At 39.8% G+C, this 22,195-nt stretch overlaps 1 protein-coding gene across 3 annotated transcripts in view; it reads right to left on the bottom strand.

The window, feature by feature from the left end:
* Positions 1 to 987: 987 nt before the first annotated feature.
* LOC106084793 (uncharacterized) overlaps positions 988 to 22,195 on the bottom strand; it is a 200,046-nt gene continuing 178,838 nt past the window's right edge. For all 3 annotated transcript variants that reach the window (XM_059363037.1, XM_059363038.1, XM_059363039.1), the window contains 5 exons: positions 16,498 to 16,682; positions 16,089 to 16,195; positions 8,096 to 8,249; positions 6,508 to 7,925; positions 988 to 1,653 (listed from right to left, as the gene is read on the bottom strand). In XM_059363037.1, the coding sequence (XP_059219020.1) occupies positions 1,610 to 1,653; positions 6,508 to 7,925; positions 8,096 to 8,249; positions 16,089 to 16,195; positions 16,498 to 16,682 (1,908 nt within the window). In that variant the 3' untranslated portion in view covers positions 988 to 1,609. The remainder of the gene's footprint in view (positions 1,654 to 6,507; positions 7,926 to 8,095; positions 8,250 to 16,088; positions 16,196 to 16,497; positions 16,683 to 22,195) is intronic.

Raw genomic sequence — 22,195 nt, 5'->3', positions numbered from 1 at the left:
GCGATGATCACAGCAGAACCTCCAATGGGGCAATAAGCAACCAGCGGAGTATACAAAAACAAAGATGGTTTTCCAAAACCGTCAAAAAGAAAAAAAGTAAACCAACCACAATGATTCCTTAAGAAAATCAGGTTCGACCCAGACCTGCAGCTGCTCGGTAACGAGGTCAACAAAGTATGGAGGACCCCAAATGGGTGAAATTCTGGACCAATTCGGAACATTACCGAGAAATTCGACGATAAGATTGAATAGTGACTGGGCGGTCCAATCGAATGCCTATGCGGTCAAATAAGAATCACAATCAACAGGCTGTCATAGAATGCAGACACATTAATGGCAACCAAACAACCAAAACGAAGATATGTACTGCCTTCGCTAAAGCTCTGCAGTTAACAAACATAGATGAAATTGCAATAAAAAGTTTAAGGAAAACTTATTGTCGTACGCAAACGGCAAAAATAAGACTGTCAACTTAAGTAGTGAATCGAGCTGGGGGGCAGTAGATGGGGTTGTGATTTAGTTCGTAGAAATGGTACATGTTTTTCAGTATGGATGTATTCAATCTTTCCACACCTCCAACGATGCAAAAAAAAAAAGACAGAAAAACAGACACGGACACACGGATAGGTAGATGGACAGACAGACGAAAGAAAGACGGCGTTTTTATCCAGAAATGATAGTGGAGAAGACAGCTTACCAGAGACAACACCGAACAACAACAACACCCTAATCATAATACTAACATATAATGGACGGGTGAGTAGTTGAAATGAGAGCTGTGGATAATAGTCAATGAACCCAATCCCGAAGTAATGCCAGAGCGGTTCCGGAGTGGTGGTTCCTGTGTGGGATCTTTATTGATAGTGCGCTATCATAATGTCCATCACATTTCTCGCAGGTGTACTTTGGGTATAGTTTACTATTTTTGAATTTGCGAGCATACCATACTTACCCACTTCATTTGAGGAAATAAGACTATTCATAGTATTTAAAGAATAAATAAAATTTAAAATTTTATTGCAATTTTCATAAAGTAAAAATAACTAAACTACCATAAAAAAATATACAAAATGACATAAAAAAAATAAACTTAGACAAAAAGACATTACATATCTTATAGACAAAACTGGCGCAGTACCAAGTACTAATGCCAGATTTCAAGGCGCCAATGACGAATATTAAAACCTAAAGAAAATGATTTGTGCGACTAAAGCAATTAGCGTATGTTGTACTCTTTGCTAAATGGAAATGGGGAAACTTATCTGAAATGGATTTTCTTTTTTCCATACACATTGGATGTATTAACGGGGAGCTAGTGGTTTAGGGGGATATCTTAAAAAACAATTGCACTATTTTTCCATTTAAAAGCTAATTTACAAACTATAAAAATTAACACACAAAAATAAAAAAAAAGAAAAATAAGGAAAATGAAAAGTTTATGAAAATAAATTACAATTTCTAATTGTTGGCTTGGCTCAGCGCTCTAAATCTAAGATTTAGTCTATGGCTGAGTGGTGTAAATGGTAGAGGGTGGGGGTGCAGCGGTACAGCTTTCCAATGACTTTGCTGGAACCGCTTTGTTTTTAGAATAACATAGACACCAATTTCGCTAATGACCCTCATGCTTGGGATGATGGTGATGATTTTCGGCATCTAGAAAAAGAAAATTATAAAATTGTATGAATAAGAATGGAGAATGTCATCTGAGTGGCAACTATATCAGGTTATAGACTGATTTAAACGTAAGGTCCAAAGTCATATGGGTATGGAAAGTCTTATGAGACAAAATTTCGTATGAGAATTGTGCTTTTCAGGTGCTCAATAAGTCTAATGGGAGGATTGGTTTATATGGGAGCTATGTCTTAATATTCACTGTTCGCAAATTAGCGTACTTTCAACAGATAGACGTCGCACAATGGGCAAAAATGGCAAGAAAATTGGAAATAAGTCCACAATGTTCTAGACATTTGAAATTAAGAGCTCAAAAACTGACGAAGTTATTTAAAACAAGTAAAAGCGTGCAAAGTTCGGCCGGGCCCAATCTTAAAAACCCACCACCATGGATTCTGCTAAAATATGGGAGCCATAGGGTTGCCCAAAAAGTAATTGCGGATTTTTCATATAGTCGGCGTTGACAAATTTTTTCACAGCTTGTGACTCTGTAATTGCATTCTTTCTTCTGTCAGTTATCAGATGTTACTTTTAGCTTGCTTTAGAAAAAAGTGTAAAAAAAGTATATTTGATTAAAGTTCATTCTAAGTTTTATTAAAAATGCATTTACTTTCTTTTAAAAAATCCGCATTTACTTTTTGGGCAACCCAATATATCTGGTTATAGACCGATTTGGACCGTACTTGACACAGTTATTGGGAGTCATGACAAAACACTATGTGCAAAATTTCAGCCAAATCGGAGAAAAAATTGAGGCTTCCAGGCGCTCAAGAAGTCAAATCGGGAGATTGGTTTATATGGGAGCTATATCCAAATCTGAACTGATATGGCCCAATTGCAACCCCCTTCGACCTACATCAATATTAAGTATTTGTGCAAAATTTCCAGCGGTTAACTTTACGCGTTCGACCGCTATCGTGATTTCGACAGACGGACGGACGGACATGGCCAGTGCGATTCAGAATGGCAAGACGATCGAGGAAGAAAACATTTATGGGGTCCTAGATCAATATTTCGAGGTGTTACAAACGGAATGACTAGATTAGTATACACCCATCCTATAGTGGTGGGTATAATAAAAGTGTGTTAAGTTCGGCTGGGCCGAATCTTGGAAACCCATCACCATGGATTCTGCTAAAAATTTATATAAAACAAGTAAAACCGTGCATAGTTTTGTCGGGCCGAATTTTACACACCCTCCACCATGGATCACATTTGAAGAGTTCTTTTCCCGGTATCTTTTTTTTCGGCAAACAAATGAGAAAGAAGATAGGAAGTGCTATGCTATTGGAACTATATCAAGTTATGGTCCATAGTAGAAGTCATTGTGTAAAATTTCAGACAATTCAGATGAGAATTGCGCCCTCTGGGGACTCAAGAAGTAAAATATGGAAAACCTGTTTATAGGGGAGCTGCATCAGGCTATAAACCCCGTTTCAGACCATATTTGACACGTATGTTGAAGGTCATGGGAGAAGGTGTTGTACAAAATTTCAGCCAAATCGGGTAAAAATTGCTCCCTCTAGAAGCTCAAGATCCCCGATCGATTTATATGACAGCTATATCAAGTTATAGACAGATCTGAACCAAATTTAGCACAGATGTTGGAAATCATAACAAAACACGTCATGCAAAATTTCAGCCAAATCGGATAACAATTGCTCGCTCTAGACGCTCAATAAGTCAAGACCCCAGATCGGTTTAGATGGCAGGTATATCAGGTTATAGACCGATATCAACCATACTCAGCATAATTTTTGGAAATCATAAAAAACACCTCATGCAAAATTTCTGCCAAATCGGATAAGAATTGCTCCCTCTAGAGGCTCAAGAAGTCAAGATCCACGATCGGTTTATATGGCAGCTATATCAAAACATGGACCGATATAGCCCATTTACAATCTCAACCGACCTACACTAATAAAAAGTATTTGTGCAAAATTTCAAGCTGCTAGCTTTTTTCTTTCGAAAGTTAGCGTGCTTTCGACAGACAGACGGACGGACATAGCAAGATCGACTTAGCATGCCATGACGTGGATAATCGAGAGATCGGTTTATATGAGAGCTATATCAGGTTATAGACCGATTTGGACCGTACTTGGCACAATTGTTGGAAGTCATAACAGACCACTGCGTGGAAAATTTCAGTCAAATCGGGAAAAAATGCGACTTGTAATGGCTCAAGAAGTCAAATCGGAAGATCGGTTAATATGGGGGCTATATCAGGTTATAGACCGATTTGGACCGGAGTTGTTTGAAGTCTTAACGCAACATTACGTGCACAATTTCATTAAAATCGGACAAAAATTGCAGCTTGTAAGGGGTCAATACCTTTTATTTGAGCCCCATATAGCAATGGTCAATATATAAGTCCTGTTTTGATAGAGTTTTAAGATGGGGATTCGTGTCATTGAAGCAAGTCCGTCAATGAGGCTAAACGTGTGAATTCAAATCCTGACAACAGCTTTGGAAAAATTTTAAGTAGTGGCTATCCCCTCCTCATATTGGCGACATCTGTGAGGTACTTTGTCATGCATAGAAGCTTTATAAAAAAGAGGTCCTTTATCATTGAGCTTAAACATTAATCGTCCAGAACTCATGGATATGTGAGTAGTTAGCCCTTGTTATTTAATGAAATGTTTATGGAAAAATTTTTGCTCTACTCCCTTCTTTGAACTCCTATGTTGTAGTGGGTAAAATATATGTCCGGATTGGGGTGTATTTTGGGAGAGAGGTGGCCACCCAGACACTTGGCCCTTTAAGCAAATGTAAACTTCTTGCTATACTCTCAAATACTTTTTATATGAGCCCAATATTACCATAGTCGGTAAAAAAATCCTATTTCATTTCTGCCCTATATTGTCGTCATTGTTTTATACATCCATTTGTTGGTGATTGATTTTTAGAGGTGCAATGGTACCTCAGACATTCCGCCCAAATATGGATGTCAAATTCGTGATCTACTCCCAAATACCTTTCATTTAAGCCCAAAATTGCCATAATCGTTAAATATGTAGGGATTGGAGGGCCTTTTGGGTCTTGGACTGGCACTCCCCCAATTTGCCCTACAAAAAGGTATCAAATTCGTTCTTTACTCCCAAAAACCTTTCATTTGAGCCCCATTTTGATATGTTCGAGAAATAAGTGCTTTGGGAATTACCCACAAATTCTTGGCTCGAAAAAAAAAATCCTTTTCTACTTTCAAATACCTTTCACTTAAGTTTCATATTGTCTTGATAGGTCAAATAACCTATTTGAGGTGTTTAAAGGAGGTAAAGGTGTGTTAAGGAGGTAAAACTTAAAAAAAATTCTAATGTCATACTCCCAAATTACTTTCATTTCAGTTCCATAAAGCCATGGTCGGCTACTATGCCCATTATATGGGGTTTTAGGGGTGAGGACACCTCCCACTACATGGACATCATTTTTTATGGCATATTCGTAATCTAGTCCCGAATATCTTTTATTTTAGTTCCATATTGACATGAACATCCAAAATGTCTATTTGGGAGAGTTTTTGGGTTGAGGTGGCCCGCTGGTTACTTAGAATCAAATTTTAATACCATATTCATATTCTACTCTCCAATGCCTTTCATCTGATACCCATATTGTTTCGATCGGTTCACTTTTGATTTTGGGTGGTGTTTTTTAAGGTAAGGGGGAGGATGCACCGCCCTTCCGATATCGAAAATTATATGGCCTATGTTTCCTTTCAAACCAACCTACACCATCTGTGAGAATTTCGAGAAAATCGATTCCGCTGTTTTTGATTCTTTACGGAACAAACAAAACATACCGAGTCCCATATAGTCGTGATTGGCTAATATGCACATTTGGGGAGTTTTTGGGGGGTGAGATGACCCCCTATACTTCGACCTGATTTTTAATGCCAAATTCGTAATCTACTCCCGTATACCTTTGAACCCCATATTGATATGGACGTTAAATTTGTATGCTTGAAGGAGTTTTGAGGTTAGGGCAACTTCTTGGATACTTGGACCTAATTTTTAATACCCTATTCGCATTCTACTCTTCAATACCTTTCATTTGATACCCATATTGTCATAATCGGTTCACTTTTGATTTTGGGTGGTATTTTTGGGGTAACGGGGGAGGGTTCGCCCCCCTTCTGATATCAACAGATCATAAAGCCTATTCCTCCTTCCTGCCCATATCCGCAATCTACTCCACAATACCTTTCATTTGAGTCCCATATTGTCATGATCGTCCAATAAACCTATTTTAGTGGGTTTTGAGGTTGGGGCAGCCCCCAGTAATTTAGACCCAATTTTTAATATGAAATTCGTATTCTACTCCCAAATACCTTTCATTTGAGTCCCATATTGTTCCGATCAGTAAACTTTTATTTTTGGGTAGTACTTTTGGGATAAAGGGGAGGGTCCGCCCCCCTTCTGATATCAACAGATCATAAAGCCTGTTCCTCCTTCCTGCCCATATCCGCAATGTACTCCAGAATACCTTTCATTTGAGTCCCATATTGTCGTGATCGTCCAATAAACCTATTTTAGGGGGTTTTGAGGTTGGGGCAGCCCCCAGTAATTTGGACCCAATTTTTAATATGAAATTCGTATTCTACTCCCAAATACCTTTCATTTGAGTCCCATATTGTTTTGATCAGAAAACTTTTATTTTAGGGTAGTACTTTTGGGATAAGGGGAAGGGTAATCGGTTCAGCCGTTTTTTTACCCACCATCATAGGATGGGTATAAAAAGATTAAAACACATAAAAAGTTGTAAACTTATTTCCAATTTTTTGCCATTTGGCCCACTGTGCGCGGGGACTATAAATGTATATTTATGCTTTATAGGACCTACCATTTGTCTTGGTGATTTCCTCGGCACGTTCACATTTCATAACTCCACCCTCAATTTGATTATGATGATGCGCCGCTTCATGGTGACTGGATTCGGTTAGACTAAGAACACGTGGCTGATTTTGAGTACTCAACAGATGATTGTAATGATCCGTGCTGATCATATGCGAAGGCCATGGAGGTGCTGGACAATGGCTATGATGGGCATGATGATGGTGATGATGATGAGTAGCATGAGGATTATGCGGACTATGATGATGATGATGGCCAGGATGACCCATCATCATTGTGGGCAAGCCTTCGGAATTTAGGCAGGTAACACATGAATCCACTACCGGCACCAATTGTTCAGGCATCCATTCAAAAGAGAAGGCGGAGCCCAAAGTACCCACACTACTGTTGCAACCCCCAGCCCCAGCGCTGGGTCCCAAGGCAGGAGGAGCACTTGTGGGCGTTGGTGGTGTGGTGGTTATGCAGGGACTTAGTTCTTGCTGAGACGATGATGAATTATCCATTTTTTGGGCACTTTCCGACCAAGGAGGACTGGGATTCCATTGATCCATAAAGTCCGCAGGGTCAGGGGGCAATAATTTATTCAAAAGTCTAGGTCTTGTAGGCACCACTGTGGCAAATATCACCGAAGAATGTGCCGAAGACTCGGGAGTTCGATGATGATACACAGGATCCAATTCACAAATTTCATAATGACTACCTTCCTGTGAGTTGTCGGGCACATAAATGGGCTCCAGCTTACCCAAGGCTCTTCTCTTGGCGGCAGGTGGAGGCGATACGCGACTATGACTGGTGCAGGACAAAGTGTAGCTGGTGGCTGCCGACACCTGACTGGAAATGGAGCTGTTGGCACTTTCACAGCGTAAATCACCACCATTGGATTTTTGGGAGGAAGGAGAGCGGGCGGGAGAAATTGATTGCTGGGAAACACCTCCCAGTTGACTGTAGTCTACGGGTTCCAGCACCAAACCATTACGATTGCCAACCGCATGTGTTGCTGTCTCCCCATTAGCAACCGTAACACCAGGGTCTCGATTATCCATGACCACTTCGCCATTGCTACGCTGCAATGTTGCCGCTGTTCCATTTAAAACTTCACCACCACTGGAGTTATGAAAAGTCCCATACGGAGGCATATGATGCGGATGATATTGATGATGATTCGTTGGATGATGAAGACTTGAGTAGGCCGAACCCACCACAGAGGTGGGCGAAAATGCCGAGGTGGGAGTGTGATGATGTATATGATGGTGATGATAATAAACCGAGGTGGGATTTCCAGGTGCTGGAGCTGTGGCTGGCACCCGGGTACCACCATCATAGGGCAAACCGAATTGTATTTTCGATTGCACGGTGTAGTAGTGATACAGCCAGGAATTTAACAGCATTACAGAAGCTTCACGTTCGCTAAGGGGTGATAAGGAGAAGAAGTTGCAGTTAGAGAATTGTGGTGTTTCTTCGCTACTTAGGTTGGGCTTAAGATTAAACGGGTAGCCCATCACCACCAAGATGAGTTCACTCGGAGGCCAGTATTGGCTTGGTTTCTACTTAATTTAGGTTAGAATGTTGGTACTTACTTCAACACTTGATTGGTGCAAACAATGACTGGTTGTTGATTGGTATCCTGGGCATCACGTACTTGCAACACAACATGTACCCATATGAAATCTCCCTGACGTCGCTGCATTCGTACGAGTAGAATACATGAACGATCTTGTTCTGACTGAGTTACTGAAAAAAGAGAGATAGAAAAGATGAACTTGTTGAAATCAACTGTTATTAAATATCAACTTGCTAAAAACTTTCCAAATTTGTGTGAAAATAAAAAATATTGGGTTGCCCAAAAAGTAATTGCGGATTTTTCATATAGTCGGCGTTGACAAATTTTTTTACAGCTTGTGACTCTGTAATTGCTTTCTTTCTTCTGTCAGTTATCAGCTGTTACTTTTAGCTTGTTTTAGAAAAAAATGTAAAAAAAAGTATATTTGATTAAAGTTCATTCTAAGCTTTATTAAAAATGCATTTACTTTCTTTTAAAAAATCCGCAATTACTTTTTGGGCAACCAATATATATATTTTTTAACGAGTAAAAACTTAACTTAGACCCAAGTTTTAATCGGGCGGCCCCAAATCCCAAACAGACATATTGGACGTTCATGTCAATATCGGCCTCAAATGAAAGGTATTCGGGAGTAGATTACGAATCTAGCATACAAAATCAAATCGAAGTATAGGTTGTCACCCTACCCCCCAAAAACGCCTTGGATGGGCATATGACCCATCATGACTATATGGGACTCAGTTTTTTTAATACCGTCCACCATAAGATGGGGGGTATACTAAATACCTTTCATTTGAGTCGCATATTGTTCCGATCAGTAAACTTTTATTTTTGGGTAGGGCATATGACCCATTATGACTATATGGGACTCAGTTTTTTTTATACCGTCCACTAATTTTGTCATTCTGTTTGTAACTACTCGAAATATTCGTCTGAGACCCCATAAGGTATATATATTCTTGATCGTTGTGACATTTTATGTCGATCTAGCCATGTCCGTCCGTCCGTCCGCCCGTCTGTCTGTCGAAAGCACGCTAACTTCCGAAGGAGTAAAGCTAGCCGCTTGAAATTTTGCACAAATACTTCTTATTAGTGTAGGTCGGTTGGTATTGTAAATGGGTCATATCGGTCCATGTTTTGATATAGCTGCCATATAAACCGATCTTGGATCTTGACTTCTTGAGCCTCTAGAGTGCGCAATTCTTATCCGATTGGAATGAAATATTGCACGACGTGTTTTGCTATGATATCCAACAACTGTGCCAAGTATAGTTCAAATCGGTCCATAACCTGATATAGCTGCCATATAAACCGATCTTGGGTCTTGACTTCTTGAGCCTCTAGCGTGCGCAATTCTTATCCGATCACAATGGAATTTTGCACGACGTGTTTTGTTATGATATCCAACAACTGTGCCAAGTATGGCTCAAATCGGTCCATAACCTGATATAGCTGCCATATAAACCGATCTTGGATCTTGACTTCTTGAGCCTCTAGAGGGCGCAATTCTTATCCGATTGAAATGGAATTTCGCACGACGTGTTTTGTTATGATATCCAACAACTATGCCTAGTATGGTTGAAATCGGTCCATAACCTGATATAGCTGTCATATAAACAAATCTGGTTATTTGACTTCTTGAGCTTCTAGAGGGCGCAATTCCTATCCGATTTGGCTGAAATTTTGCATGACGTATTTTATTTTTACTTTCAACAACTGTGTCAAATAAGGTTCAAATCGGTTCATAACCTGATATAGCTGTCATATAAACCGATCTGGGATCTTGACTTCTTGACCCCTAGAAGTCGCAATTATTATTACCGATATGCCTGAAATTTTGTACGACGGATCCTCTCATGACCATCAACAAATGTGTTTATTATGGTCTGAAGCGGTCTATAGCCCGATACAGATCCCATATAAATCGTTCTCTCTATTTTACTTCGTGAGCCCCAATGGGCGCAATTCTTATACGAATTGGCTGAAATTTTACACAGGTCTCCAACATATAATTTAATTGTGGTCCGAACCGGACCATATCTTGATATCGTTTTAATAGCAGAGCAACTCTTTTCTTATATCCTTTTTTGCCTAAGAAGAGATGCCGGGAAAAGAACTCGACAAATGCGATCCATGGTGGAGGGTATATAAGATTCGGCCCGGCCGAACTTAGCACGCTTTTACTTGTTTTTTGTTTGTTCTGTAGAATCAAAAACGGCTGAACCGATTTTCTTAAAATTTTCACAGATTGAGTAAGTTTGTCTGGAAGGAAACAAAGGCTATATAATTTTTAGATAACGGATGGGGTCCCTTCCTCTTACCACAACAACGCCATCCAAAACCATAAGTGAACCGATAGGCACAATATGTGTATCAAATAAAAGGTATTGGAGACTAGAAACGAATATCGTATTAAAATTTGTGTCCCACTACACAGCGGGCCTCCCCAACCCAAAAACCCGTCTAAACAGATATATTCGAAGTTCATGTAATTATGGGCCTCAAATGAAAAGTATTCGATAGTAGATTACAAATATGGCGTAAAAAATTAGATCCAAGTAATGGGAGGTCGGCCCACCCCCCAGTACCCCCAAATGGGCATATTAGCCGGCCATGTCTATATGGGACTCAAATGAAATGTATTTGGGAGTAGCTTACGAATATCACATTAAAATTTTTGTTCAAGTCTAGGTGGCGCTCACATCACATTAATATTTGCTTTCAAATCTAGGTGGCGCTTTTCTTTTCAAAAATAAGTCAAATAGGTTGATTGACTCAGCCCCAAAACACCCGACCATGGTAATATGGAACTCACATTAAATGGATTTGGGAGTGCAGCACGACGTTGATATCCATATTTGAGCCGAAATGTCTGAGTGCCATCCCTCCCCTAAAAAGCACTTCTCAATACCCAAATTTTCAAAAACACCATATCTCGGTGATTGGTAATGCGATTCGTTCGAATTTTTTTTTTGCATTTTTTTGCACATAGTTTCTATTGTTGGGGTCGGTTGCCAAAGATAAGGGACTTTTCTTATGGTCGAGTCTGAATGGCGTGCCGCAGGGCGACAGCTCTGTGTCGAGCATTTTTTACATGACAAGCATGCATGCATGTCAAATTTCGCCAGCATTAAGGGGGGGATCACCACAGCTTCAAATTTTGTCCGATGTTGTCGCCAGGATTTGAACGCAGGCGTTCAGCGTTATAAGCGGATATAGGCTACAGTGACACGAATACGATATACACATTCAGGGCGAAGGTAAAGAAGGCGCAGCGGTTCGGCTAGTTCACCATATATGGAAAATGTGTGTAGGGATCCAATACAGTGAGTTGTTCCAAAGTTTAGATAAATCCGATAATAAATGCGTCTTTTATGGACAGATCGGTCTATATGGAAACTTTAGCGAAATACGGTCTGACCCGGACAAAAACCTCGCAGAGGTATCTAGGTCGTACTAAAGTTCAGCGAAATTGGGTAATAAATTTTCCTTTAATGGAAAATTGAGGCCACCGTTGCAAAGAGGTTAGCATTTCCGCCTACGACTTCGAACGCCAGGGGTTCAAATCCGTGCGTGAACATCAAACAAATTTTTCAGCGGTGGTTATCCCCTTACTAATGCTGGCTGCATTTGTAAGGTATTCTGTCATGTTAAAACTTCTCTCACAAGTTGTGTCGCTATGCGGAATGCCGTTCGTACTCGGCATAAAAAGGAGGCCCTTTATCATTGTTAACCCACAGAAGACTGAAAAATGCCTGTTCACGAGGAAGACGAGGAAGGTAGGCTAATTTGACGCACCACATTTCCTTAACAAGACGATTTCGATATCTGACACATTCCGGAGCGTACTGAGAAGGCTTCCAGATTTTGGGTACTATGTAGACGGGCCGTAGCCTCAAAATGGGGCCTGAATCCAAGGATAGTCCACTGGCTCTACGAGAGAGTGATTAGACCAATGCTTACATTCGCGTCAGTAGTTTTGTGGACTGCTATGAAGAAAACGTGCACCATAAGGTTCAGTGAACTTGCTATCTTGACATAGGCGGAGCGATGAGGACCACGCCCACTAGGGCACTGGAGACTGTTCTTGATATCCGACCCATTGACATACAGATTAAGTGTGAGACAGCCACTGCGGCTATGAGACTTAAGGCGATGGGAGAATGGATTGAGGGTGGGAGTAGCTCATATCATCGCAACGATAAGAAACCTGGAAGGAAAGGAAGAGGTTTCCAATCGGATTCCTGAGACGATACTTGAGGTCGAGTGCGAGGCACTGCTGCCATTGGCATAATCTTGGATTGCCCATCTGGAAGATCATGTTACACGAATGAATGAAAGCTAGAGGACAGAGTGGGTCTGGAGGTCTACATTGAGAACCCAGGGACCGAGCTCTGTTTTAGACTGCCTGACCATAATACGGTCCTGCAGGCGCAGATCAGGGTGGTCATGGAATGCGTGAAGTGGTGTGGTGTTTACTCGGGGACGTCGAGTGTGAACATCTTTACCGACAGTAAAATTGCCATAAGGGCAATAACAACCAGGACGGTAAGTTCATGAATAGTCTTGCAGTGTAAGAAGGAGATTAACGCCTTCTCTGAGGATGATAGAATCCGCATCGTTTGGGTGCCGGGCCATAACGGAGTAAGGGGAAATGTAGGGGCAGACAATTTGGCGGTGAAGGCCAGAGGACTGCCGTCAATAAACTTGGTTAACCCGAAGCCTTTAGGGTCGATGCAGTCCAACTTAAGGGAGTGGGCGACGAATGCACATGCAACATTGTGGAACAGCGAAACGGTCGGTAGGACGGCGAAAATCCTGTGGGTGGATCCATATCATGAGAAGACGAGGCTATTACTGAAAGGAAGTAAGAAGGAGGTCCGTATAGCTATTGGTATCATAACGGGACACATAGAACTACGAGCTCAATTATGTGATAGCATGTGTAGGGCGTGCGGGGAAAATTGTGAGACGTTGGAGCATTTCCTTTGTCATCGCCCGGCTTTGGTGTCCAACAGATACCGGCACTTTGGTGAAGACACAATACCAGACATGAACCAACTTAGGGGAGTGGCATTGAAAACAATTAGGGATTTTGTAAGTAGCATGGAATTTCTAACTTAAAATTTTCTTTTTGGAGATTATTTTATAGTTTTTAGAGGGCACAACAAGCCGATTACTGGCTTAGGTGTATATCCATAGTGGGCCGAGCGGATTAATATCTGCACCCTCTTTTCAAAATAACCTAACCTAACCTAGCCCTCAAGTGTCTGGGGGTTAAGGCTAGGTTTAATAGCATACAAGTCACTTGGACGTTTTCGTTCTTTATGATACCACAGGAACATGAGAAGGAAGATGCCTTCTAGTTCTTACTGTTGAACCATCCCGAATTCGATCTCAACAAACTTGCGAATATTCACATCCGTTATTTTAGACAAGTTATGTCATCATGTTTACCGATCAGACACAATGATTGAGACGGCTGTTCTACACCCAAAAAAATAAAACATTTATAATATTTTTGGAACATTTCCTTCTACGGTTGAACGGTGGTCGCGAATTTGCCGCTGTTTGAAGCAAAAGTCTTCAAGCCATCGTAGCGCGGAGGTTAGCATGTCAGCCTATAACGCTGAACGCCTGGGTTCGAATCCTGGCGAGACCATCAGAAAAAAATGTTCAGCTGTGGTTTTCCCCTCCTAATGCTGGCAACATTTATGAGGTACTATGCCATGTAAAACTTCTCTCCAAAGATGTGTCGCACTGCGGCACGCCGTTCGGACTCGGCTATAAAAGGAGGCCCCTTATCATTGAGCTTAAACTTGCATCGGACTGCACTCATTGATATGTGAGAAGTTTGCCCCTGTTGCTTGGTGGGATGTTCATGGGCAATATTTGCCCATCACTTCGTTAATGGTTAAACATTCAGCGATTTTGTTTGTGTGTAGTTTGGCTCCTTTACTCGTAAATTAAAAAATTTTTTTAAGCCAAAAATGTTTCGTTTACAGCGAAAAATGCCTTGTTACATGGAAAATTGATTCGATTATTTTTTTTATCATTTGTGTCACTTCCATTTGACAACGAGTGATCGTAGGAAGACGTACGCTCATTAAGTGGGAAAGTGTGCATTAGAGTGTCCCATGCTGTAAAGAAGACACATTTTTTTTTTTTTTTGAAATATAAGAATGCATACCATCCATTTTTTTCCTTTTGATGCCAATAAGCAAAATACGAAATATTGTAGCTATCGATTAACGATAACACTTGCCGACACGTGATCCGTAGTTAGATGTAATGCTTTCTAAGTAATTTAGTTGAGCATTTTTGCTCCTATGATTGTTATAAAATTTCTGGTTGGACTCAGAAATCTCTCCTGATTTGGCTTAGCCATGTCCGTCTGTTCACATATACTTTTTGTGCCGTTTGATCGTCTGTCGTTTTTTGTGATTAAGGGGAAATGGCATTTGTTACCCAATCATCACGAAATGTTTCACATTTTTTTTCACAAACTTTGAATTCGTCACCAGTTGTTGTATGAATTTATCATAAAAGATGTAATTTTATTGTAAACATAGTCCCAACGTTTCTCACAAAAAAAGTTTATTATTTTCTTGCGTGTAGCAAGCGACTTGAAAGCGGTACACCTCGTTAGGTCTAGATTGGGACATATACTTCTGGAGTGTTCACAACCTGCACTTTATGACCATCTGTCATCCATGGAGGCTACCGTAGCGCAGAGGTAAGCATGTCCGCCAATGACGCTGAACGCCTGGTCTCGAATCCCGGCAGGAACATCAGAAAATTTTTCAGCGTTGGTTATCCCCTCCTAATGCTGGCGACATTTGCGAGATACTTTGCAGTGTAAAAACTTCTCCCCAAAGAGGTGTCGATCTGCGGCATGCCGTTCGGACTCGGCTATAACAAGGAAGTCCCTTATCATTGAGCTTAAAATTTAATCGGACAGCACTCATTGATTTGTGAGAAGTTTGCTCTAGTTCCTTAATGGAATGTTTATGGGCAAATTTGCATTTGTCATCCATTGCCCTTTCGTGTCTGATGCTGAAGACTTAGCTTACATATCGCTAGAGGCATACCAACAGTTTTCAGTTCCCCTGGATTGTCTTAGGTAGTTAATAATCTCGCAAGCTCGTCAGCTCTACAACTCCCTGGGATATCTCTGAGGACCGGCAGCCAGAACAGGAGGAATTGAACTATTCAGCCATCTTGTTGAGAGATTTGCGACAGTCGAGGGTGGTTATTGAATTCAGAAATACGTTCTCCTGGGATTCAATGGCTGTCTGGAAATCTGAGACGATAGTTATGTCAATCGTCGTCATGGCATTACATCTTTGTCATTGTACCATTTCTTTAAGTGCAAGGATCTTCGCTTACATACACACTGCAGTGGTCGGGTAACTCTTCGATATGATCAGTTCAAGTTCCTCAGGGTACACCCCCAAGGCCAGGTGGTCGTTTAATTTTAAACTATCCGTATAGAAATCTGTGTAAGTTCGATTACCAGGGATATTGTAGTTCCAAGCTGCCTGGAACATCGGGCATTGCATCTGTAGTATCTGTAGCCACCGCATAACCAAGGCTCCCTTAGCCTCACAGCATTGGTCACAGCAATTTGTCTAGCCACAATGTCCAGCATTAGGTGTAGCATTAAATTCAGTGCATCAGACGATGTCGTCCTCAGTGCGCGGCTGTAATGCACAAACAAGCTATCCTTTGAATCTGACTGAGTGTCTGCCGTCCACCAGACCACAATACCATATAGCATTATAGGTCTGACAACTGCAGTCTAAAGACATTACATGACACGCAGTTTAAACTACCAGCAAAAAAAAAACGTACTAAACTAAAACTTACAGTTCTTACAATAATTTTTTTTCGGAAATAAATTTTTGATGAAAATTAAATAACGAGGGATTTGTCTTGCTTGCTTTTTTGGTTATTTCTAATAAAAATTTTTAAAAATTGTTTTATAATACTCTTGTACAGATACTTACTAAGTCTATGTTTACTTTGAGCCTCTCGCAAATTGTCCGAATGTATTAGACCGTACCAGGACAAACCCTGAATGTCACCTCTGGAATAGCCCAAATGAAATTCGCCACTGAAATGGAAAAGACAACAAAAAAAGAAAACCAAAAAAAACTGTCATAAATAACTGACCTTCGATGAGGCACATAAGCGCAGCAAGTACCACCAAGTGCAACCAATTCGATTGTCGAGTATAAATGTGACAAAAGAACAAGCATTGAAATGTAGTTGCAAGCTGGCTAAGCCTAGCAAGCCGTGCAGTGCAGTGCAGATAGGTAGGTACTGCTGGCCAACAGTGCCAGTAAAAAAAAATACATAAAAAAAATTGCAAAAAACGTAACGTCTAAAAATGAAAACGAAACTAGTTCAACTTACTTTTTGTCAATGTGCGCTATTTTCATATCCATGGAGTGTATCGTGGTAAAAACATTGGTGGCACCCTGCACCACACACTCTCTGGTCTCGGGCATGGCAATCGGTGTACATGTGGCCAAGAATACGGGTTCATTGCGGCTGCAGAGTGGCAGAAATGACAAATAATGACCCTGAACCAGTACAACCTAGAATACAGAGCAATGAAATAGAAAAACCAAATACCGAAACAAAAACAAAAATATTTCATAGATTTACAATGAGTAAGAGAGAGAAACAATTTATTTTCAATATTCAATCGCTAAATTGAAATCAATTTTTTTTTTTTGGTTTTATTTTTTGGGCTAAATTGAAGCCCCAGTCACATGTCTCTTTTTTTTTATTCATTTCAAATGTAAATTATTTTGTTTCTCTTTTGCCGCCACATTAGAAAAAGTGATTGTATTCAAAATTTTTGCACAACAACTCTACAACTCTATGTCCAAGTTTCAAGTCCCACCATGCCATTACATTCTATTTGTGTTGTAATACCGATATTCTAGAATTGATATTAAACATGGCTAATAATTGTAATAATAGGTATTACAACACATTATGGAGTGTCTTTTAGTAAAAGTGTCCCCTGCTGAAAATGTTTAAAGAAGGCGATTAAATGCTACGATACCATTATTCTGTAATTTATGACTTTGTAAACTTTAGTTGTAGTAATTCGATTGGGGTTCTAAGTTGTGTTTGCAGAAAAAAAAACTATTAAAATTTAGTGACTACGGTAATGGAACCTTTAAATATTTTTATGGATTTTTATTCATACTCGCAAGGTGGAGGTTTCGCATTGTCAATAATGAGACCAGTGTTAAAGTTGAATGATTTTAAGAAATGACACAGAATTTTGCATTTTGTGCAAAACTCGCTGGAGAAATAACATTTTGAGAATTTTTTATATTTTAAATTTTGAAAAAAATTTTCTATACAAAGAAAAAAGCAGTGGCTGTCCAATAAGTGAGATGTCAGTCCGATGGATGGAGGCCACCGTAGAGCATAGGTTAGCATGTTCGCCTATGACGCTGAACGCCTGGGTTCGAATAATGGCGAGACCATCGAAAAAAATTTTCAGCGGCGGTTTTCCCCTCCCAATGCTGGCAACATTTGTGAGGTACTATGCCATATAAAACTTCTCTCCAAAGGGGTGTCGCACTGCGGCACGCCGTTTGGACTCGACTATAAAAAGGAGGCCCCCTATCATTGACCTTATTGATTGACAAATGCGTTAGCATGACCTTAAAAATTAAAATCGGGAGAAGTATATACGTTGGGGCTATATCTAAATCTGAACCGACTTTGCTAAAATCTTGCAGATATGTAGAGATCAGTAACGAAACAATCCATGCCAAATTATGTGCGGATCAGTTGAAAATTGTAGTTACTATGACCATTTCAGTGAAAATCGGGCGATACTTATATATGGGAGCTATACCCAAAACTGAACCGATATTGATAAAACCTTTCAGTTATGTATAGATATGTAACAAAACAATCCGTGCCAAATTTTGTGGAGATCGGTTGAAAATTGTAGTTTCTATGGCCACTTAAGTGCAAATCGGGTGATACATATATATGGCAGCTATATCTAAATCTGAAACGATATTGATAAAAATCTTGCAGTTACGTATAAACATGTAAGAAAACAATCAGTGTCAAATTTTGGGCAGATCGGCTGAAAATTGTAGAAACTACCGTCATTTAAGTAGAAATCGGGCGATACATATATATGGGAGCTATATCTAAATCTGAACCGATATTGATGAAATCTTGCAGTTATGTATAGGTATGCCAAATTTTGTGCGGATCGGTTGAAAATTATAGTTATAACGGCCATTTAACGGCAAATCGGGCGATACATATATATGGCAGCTATATCCAAATCTGAACCGATATTGATGAAATCTTGCAGTTATGTATAGACATGAGAGAAAGCAATTCGTGCCAAATTTTGTGCAGATCGGTTGAAAATTGTAGCTACTACCACCATTTAAGTGGAAATCGGGCTATACATATATATGGGAGCTATATCCAAATTTGAACCGATATTGATGAAATCTTGCAGTTGTGTATAGCCATGTAAGAAAACAATCAGTGTCAAATTTTGCGCAGATCGGTTGAAAATTGTAGTAACTACCGCCATTTAAGTAGAAATCGGGCGATACATATATATGGGAGCTATTTCTAAATCTGAACCGATATTGATGAAATCTTGCAGTTATGTATAGATATGAAAGAAAACAATTCGTGCCAAATTTTGTGCGGATCGGTTGAAAATTATAGTTATAACGGCCATTTAACGGCAAATCGGGCGATACATATATATGGGAGCTATATCCAAATCTGAACCGATATTGATGAAATCTTGCAGTTATGTATAGACATGAAAGAAAACAATCAGTGTCAAATTTTGTGCGGATCGGTTGAAAATTATAGTTACAACGGCCATTTAACGGCAAATCGGGCGATACATATATATGGGAGATATATCCAAATCTGAACCGATATTGATGAAATCTTGCAGTTATGTATAGACATGAAAGAAAACAATTCGTGCCAAATTTTGTGCAGATCGGTTGAAAATTGTAGCTACTACCGCCATTTAAGTGGAAATCGGGCTATACATATATATGGGAGCTATATCTAAATCTGAAACGATTTTTACCAAAATCGATAGCGGTTGTCCTTGCACCAAAAAAAAAAAAAAAATTACATGTACAAAACTTCGTGACGATTGGACAAAGAATACGATCTATACCTTGATTATAAGAATACGTGGACTCACAGACGGACATATGGAAATGGTTAAACCGAAACAGGATGTGATTCTGAGTCGATCGGTATTCTTATCAATGGGTCTAACTCTTCTCTTTCTTAGCATCGCAAACAAATGCAATGCTAATTTGCCCATGAACATTCCATTAAGGAACTGGGGCAAACTTCTCACAATTCAATTTTAAGCTCAATGATAAGGGACCTTCTTTTTATAGCCCAGTCCGAACGACGTACCGCAGAGAGGTGTCTTTGGGGAGAAGTTTTCACACGGCAAAGATCCTCACAAATGTCGCCAGTATTAGGAGGGCATAACCATCGCTGAATAATTTTCTGGGTTTGATCCTATCAGGATTCAAACCCAGGCGTTCAGCGTCAAAGACGAACATGCTTACCTCTACGCTACGGTGGTCTCGGTGGGGTAAGGTTAGGTTTAAGTGGCAGTCTGCCATCGGACCCACATAGACGTTTTCGTCCATTGTTATACCACAGCAACAGGAGAAGGAAGATGACCTCCAGTTCCTACCGTTAAATCATCCAGTTTACTTTAAGAAGCCCAACAATTTGCGAATGTAAACATTTGCAAAATCAGACAAGTTCTCAAAGAAATGAGAACCTAAAGTGGAACTCCTTCCGACTACCAGTGCAAGGCACCACACACACACACAGCATATTTTCTATAGTCTCTTCTACCCCGACGTACGTACAGCTTCTGCAAAAGTCGTTACTTGCAACTTGCATGAAGATATTAACTTCAAAGAAATTCCTATTGATATTTTGTTTTTTTTTTTAAAAAATATTTTTCATTTTGAAAAAATTCATTAAAATCTTGTATTTTAGAAAATACTAGCGGACTCGGGCCCGCTCCGCTGCGCCGTCTTTTACTTTATATGGAACAAAAGTTTCCTTGGAATATTTATTTTCGACAATTAAAGAGCTTTTAGTGAAAAACCATGTTACGAAAATAGTATTGGGTTGCCCAAAAAGTAATTGCGGATTTTTCATATAGTCGGCGTTGAAAAATTTTTTCACAGCTTCTGACTCTGTAATTGCATTCTTTCTTCTGTCAGTTATCAGCTGTTACTTTTAGCTTGCTTTAGAAAAAAAGTGTAAAAAAGTATATTTGATTAAAGTTCATTCTAAGTTTTATTAAAAATGCATTTACTTTCTTTTAAAAAATCCGCAATTACTTTTTGGGCAAACCAATATATCGCTTGACAAACAGTTTAACAATACGTAGACCAATAACAATTGGTCTACGAATTTATGTTTGGATGAAAGGTGTACTCCATTCATAAAATACTTTATTTCAGCCCGATATTCTCATGATATCTGATATAGGGGTGTTTTCGGGGGTGAGATGGTCCCCCAGACACTTGGCCCTGAAAAAATATCAGCATCGTACTCTTCTTTCAAATACCATTTATTTAAACCCCATATTTCCATTGGCTTAGGGGAGTTTACACGATGGGGCGTCCCCCAAACGCATGACCCCAAAATAGGTTATCAACTTCGTTTTCTAATCTCAAATACCTTTCATTTGAGCCACATATTGTAATGGTCGAAAAATGTTTACCCTTTGGGGGGTGTTTTGGGGAAGGGGTGTTGCCCTTAACATGGTCCTATGATATACAAATGTAGGACAAACCCCAAATAGGACGTATTTGCTCACCAAGATTAATTTGGGTCTTAAAGAGCGTGGAACTTGATATTTATAGTTTTTAAGGCCAATACCCCAAACCGGACATATTTGCTGCCTTTAGCAATAAGGGATTTAAATGAATGGTATTTGAGATTAGAAAACGAATTTGATATCTAATTTTGAGGCCAATGGCAATATGGGGTTCAAATAAATGATACATAGATATATGAGAATAGAGCACGTTGGTGATATATTTTCAGGGCTAAGTGTTTGGGAGACCACCCCAATCCCCAAAACACCCCTAAATCGGGCATATTTACCGACCATGTCAATGTGGGACTTAAATGAGAGGTATTGGTGGGCAGAGCAAGAATCAATACCCACTTTAGGGACCAATTTTCTGGCGGTCTACCCCTTTCCCAAAATACCCCTACATTTGTATAGTTGGTCCCTAATGTTGATATCAGATACGTGGTCTACTCCCAAATACCTTGAATTTAAGCCCCATATTTCCATAGCCTTGGGGTGTGTTTTGGGGGAGGGGCGGCCACTCAGTGAGTTGGCCTTGAAAATATATAACGGATTCGTGTTTCACTCTAAAACCCCTCCTATTTGAGCCCCATATTGCAATAGTCAGCAAATACTTCCTATTTGGGTGGTATTGTGATGGTGGGGTGGCCCCATGGACACTTCCCGATTATTGACATCGGATTCGTGCTTTACTCCCAGTATGTGTCATTCAAATTGGCACAGGTTTCGATAAAACTCCCATACAATCTTTTATCCCATATGGCCTTTTATAGATGTGGAAATCCAAATCTTTTTTCCAATGGTAGGGAAATCTTACAAGGTTCTAAATTGTTTTTTCAATTGGTATCCAAATTAAAATCTGACTAGATTTCGATATAAGTTCTACATATAAAAAGTACTACATGCACGAGGTGGTGTAGGGTATTATATAGTCGGCACCGCCCGACTTTTGCCTTTCCTTACTGGTTTTCTGATGGATACAATCGCAAAAGTTAATTTGTTTGCAAAACTAAGCAATCCGACACTGAATGTATCCTTTAAGATACACTGCCTCTATAGAGGGCGCAATTTTCATCCGATTGGGCTAAATGATTTCTCTCATGACTTTCAACTGACTTCATTAACCTTGGTCTTTGCATTGATATCTATATAAATCGATCTCCAGATTCTTACTTCTCATTTTCGTTTGAAACATAGGTGATGGGAAATTAACGATAG

Source organism: Stomoxys calcitrans, chromosome 2 (assembly GCF_963082655.1).
Source record: "Stomoxys calcitrans chromosome 2, idStoCalc2.1, whole genome shotgun sequence".
In the NCBI taxonomy this organism is placed as follows: Eukaryota; Metazoa; Arthropoda; class Insecta; order Diptera; family Muscidae; genus Stomoxys; species Stomoxys calcitrans.
The sequence above is the reverse complement of the archived record's forward strand: the minus strand, read 5'-3'. Positions and strand labels throughout refer to the sequence as shown.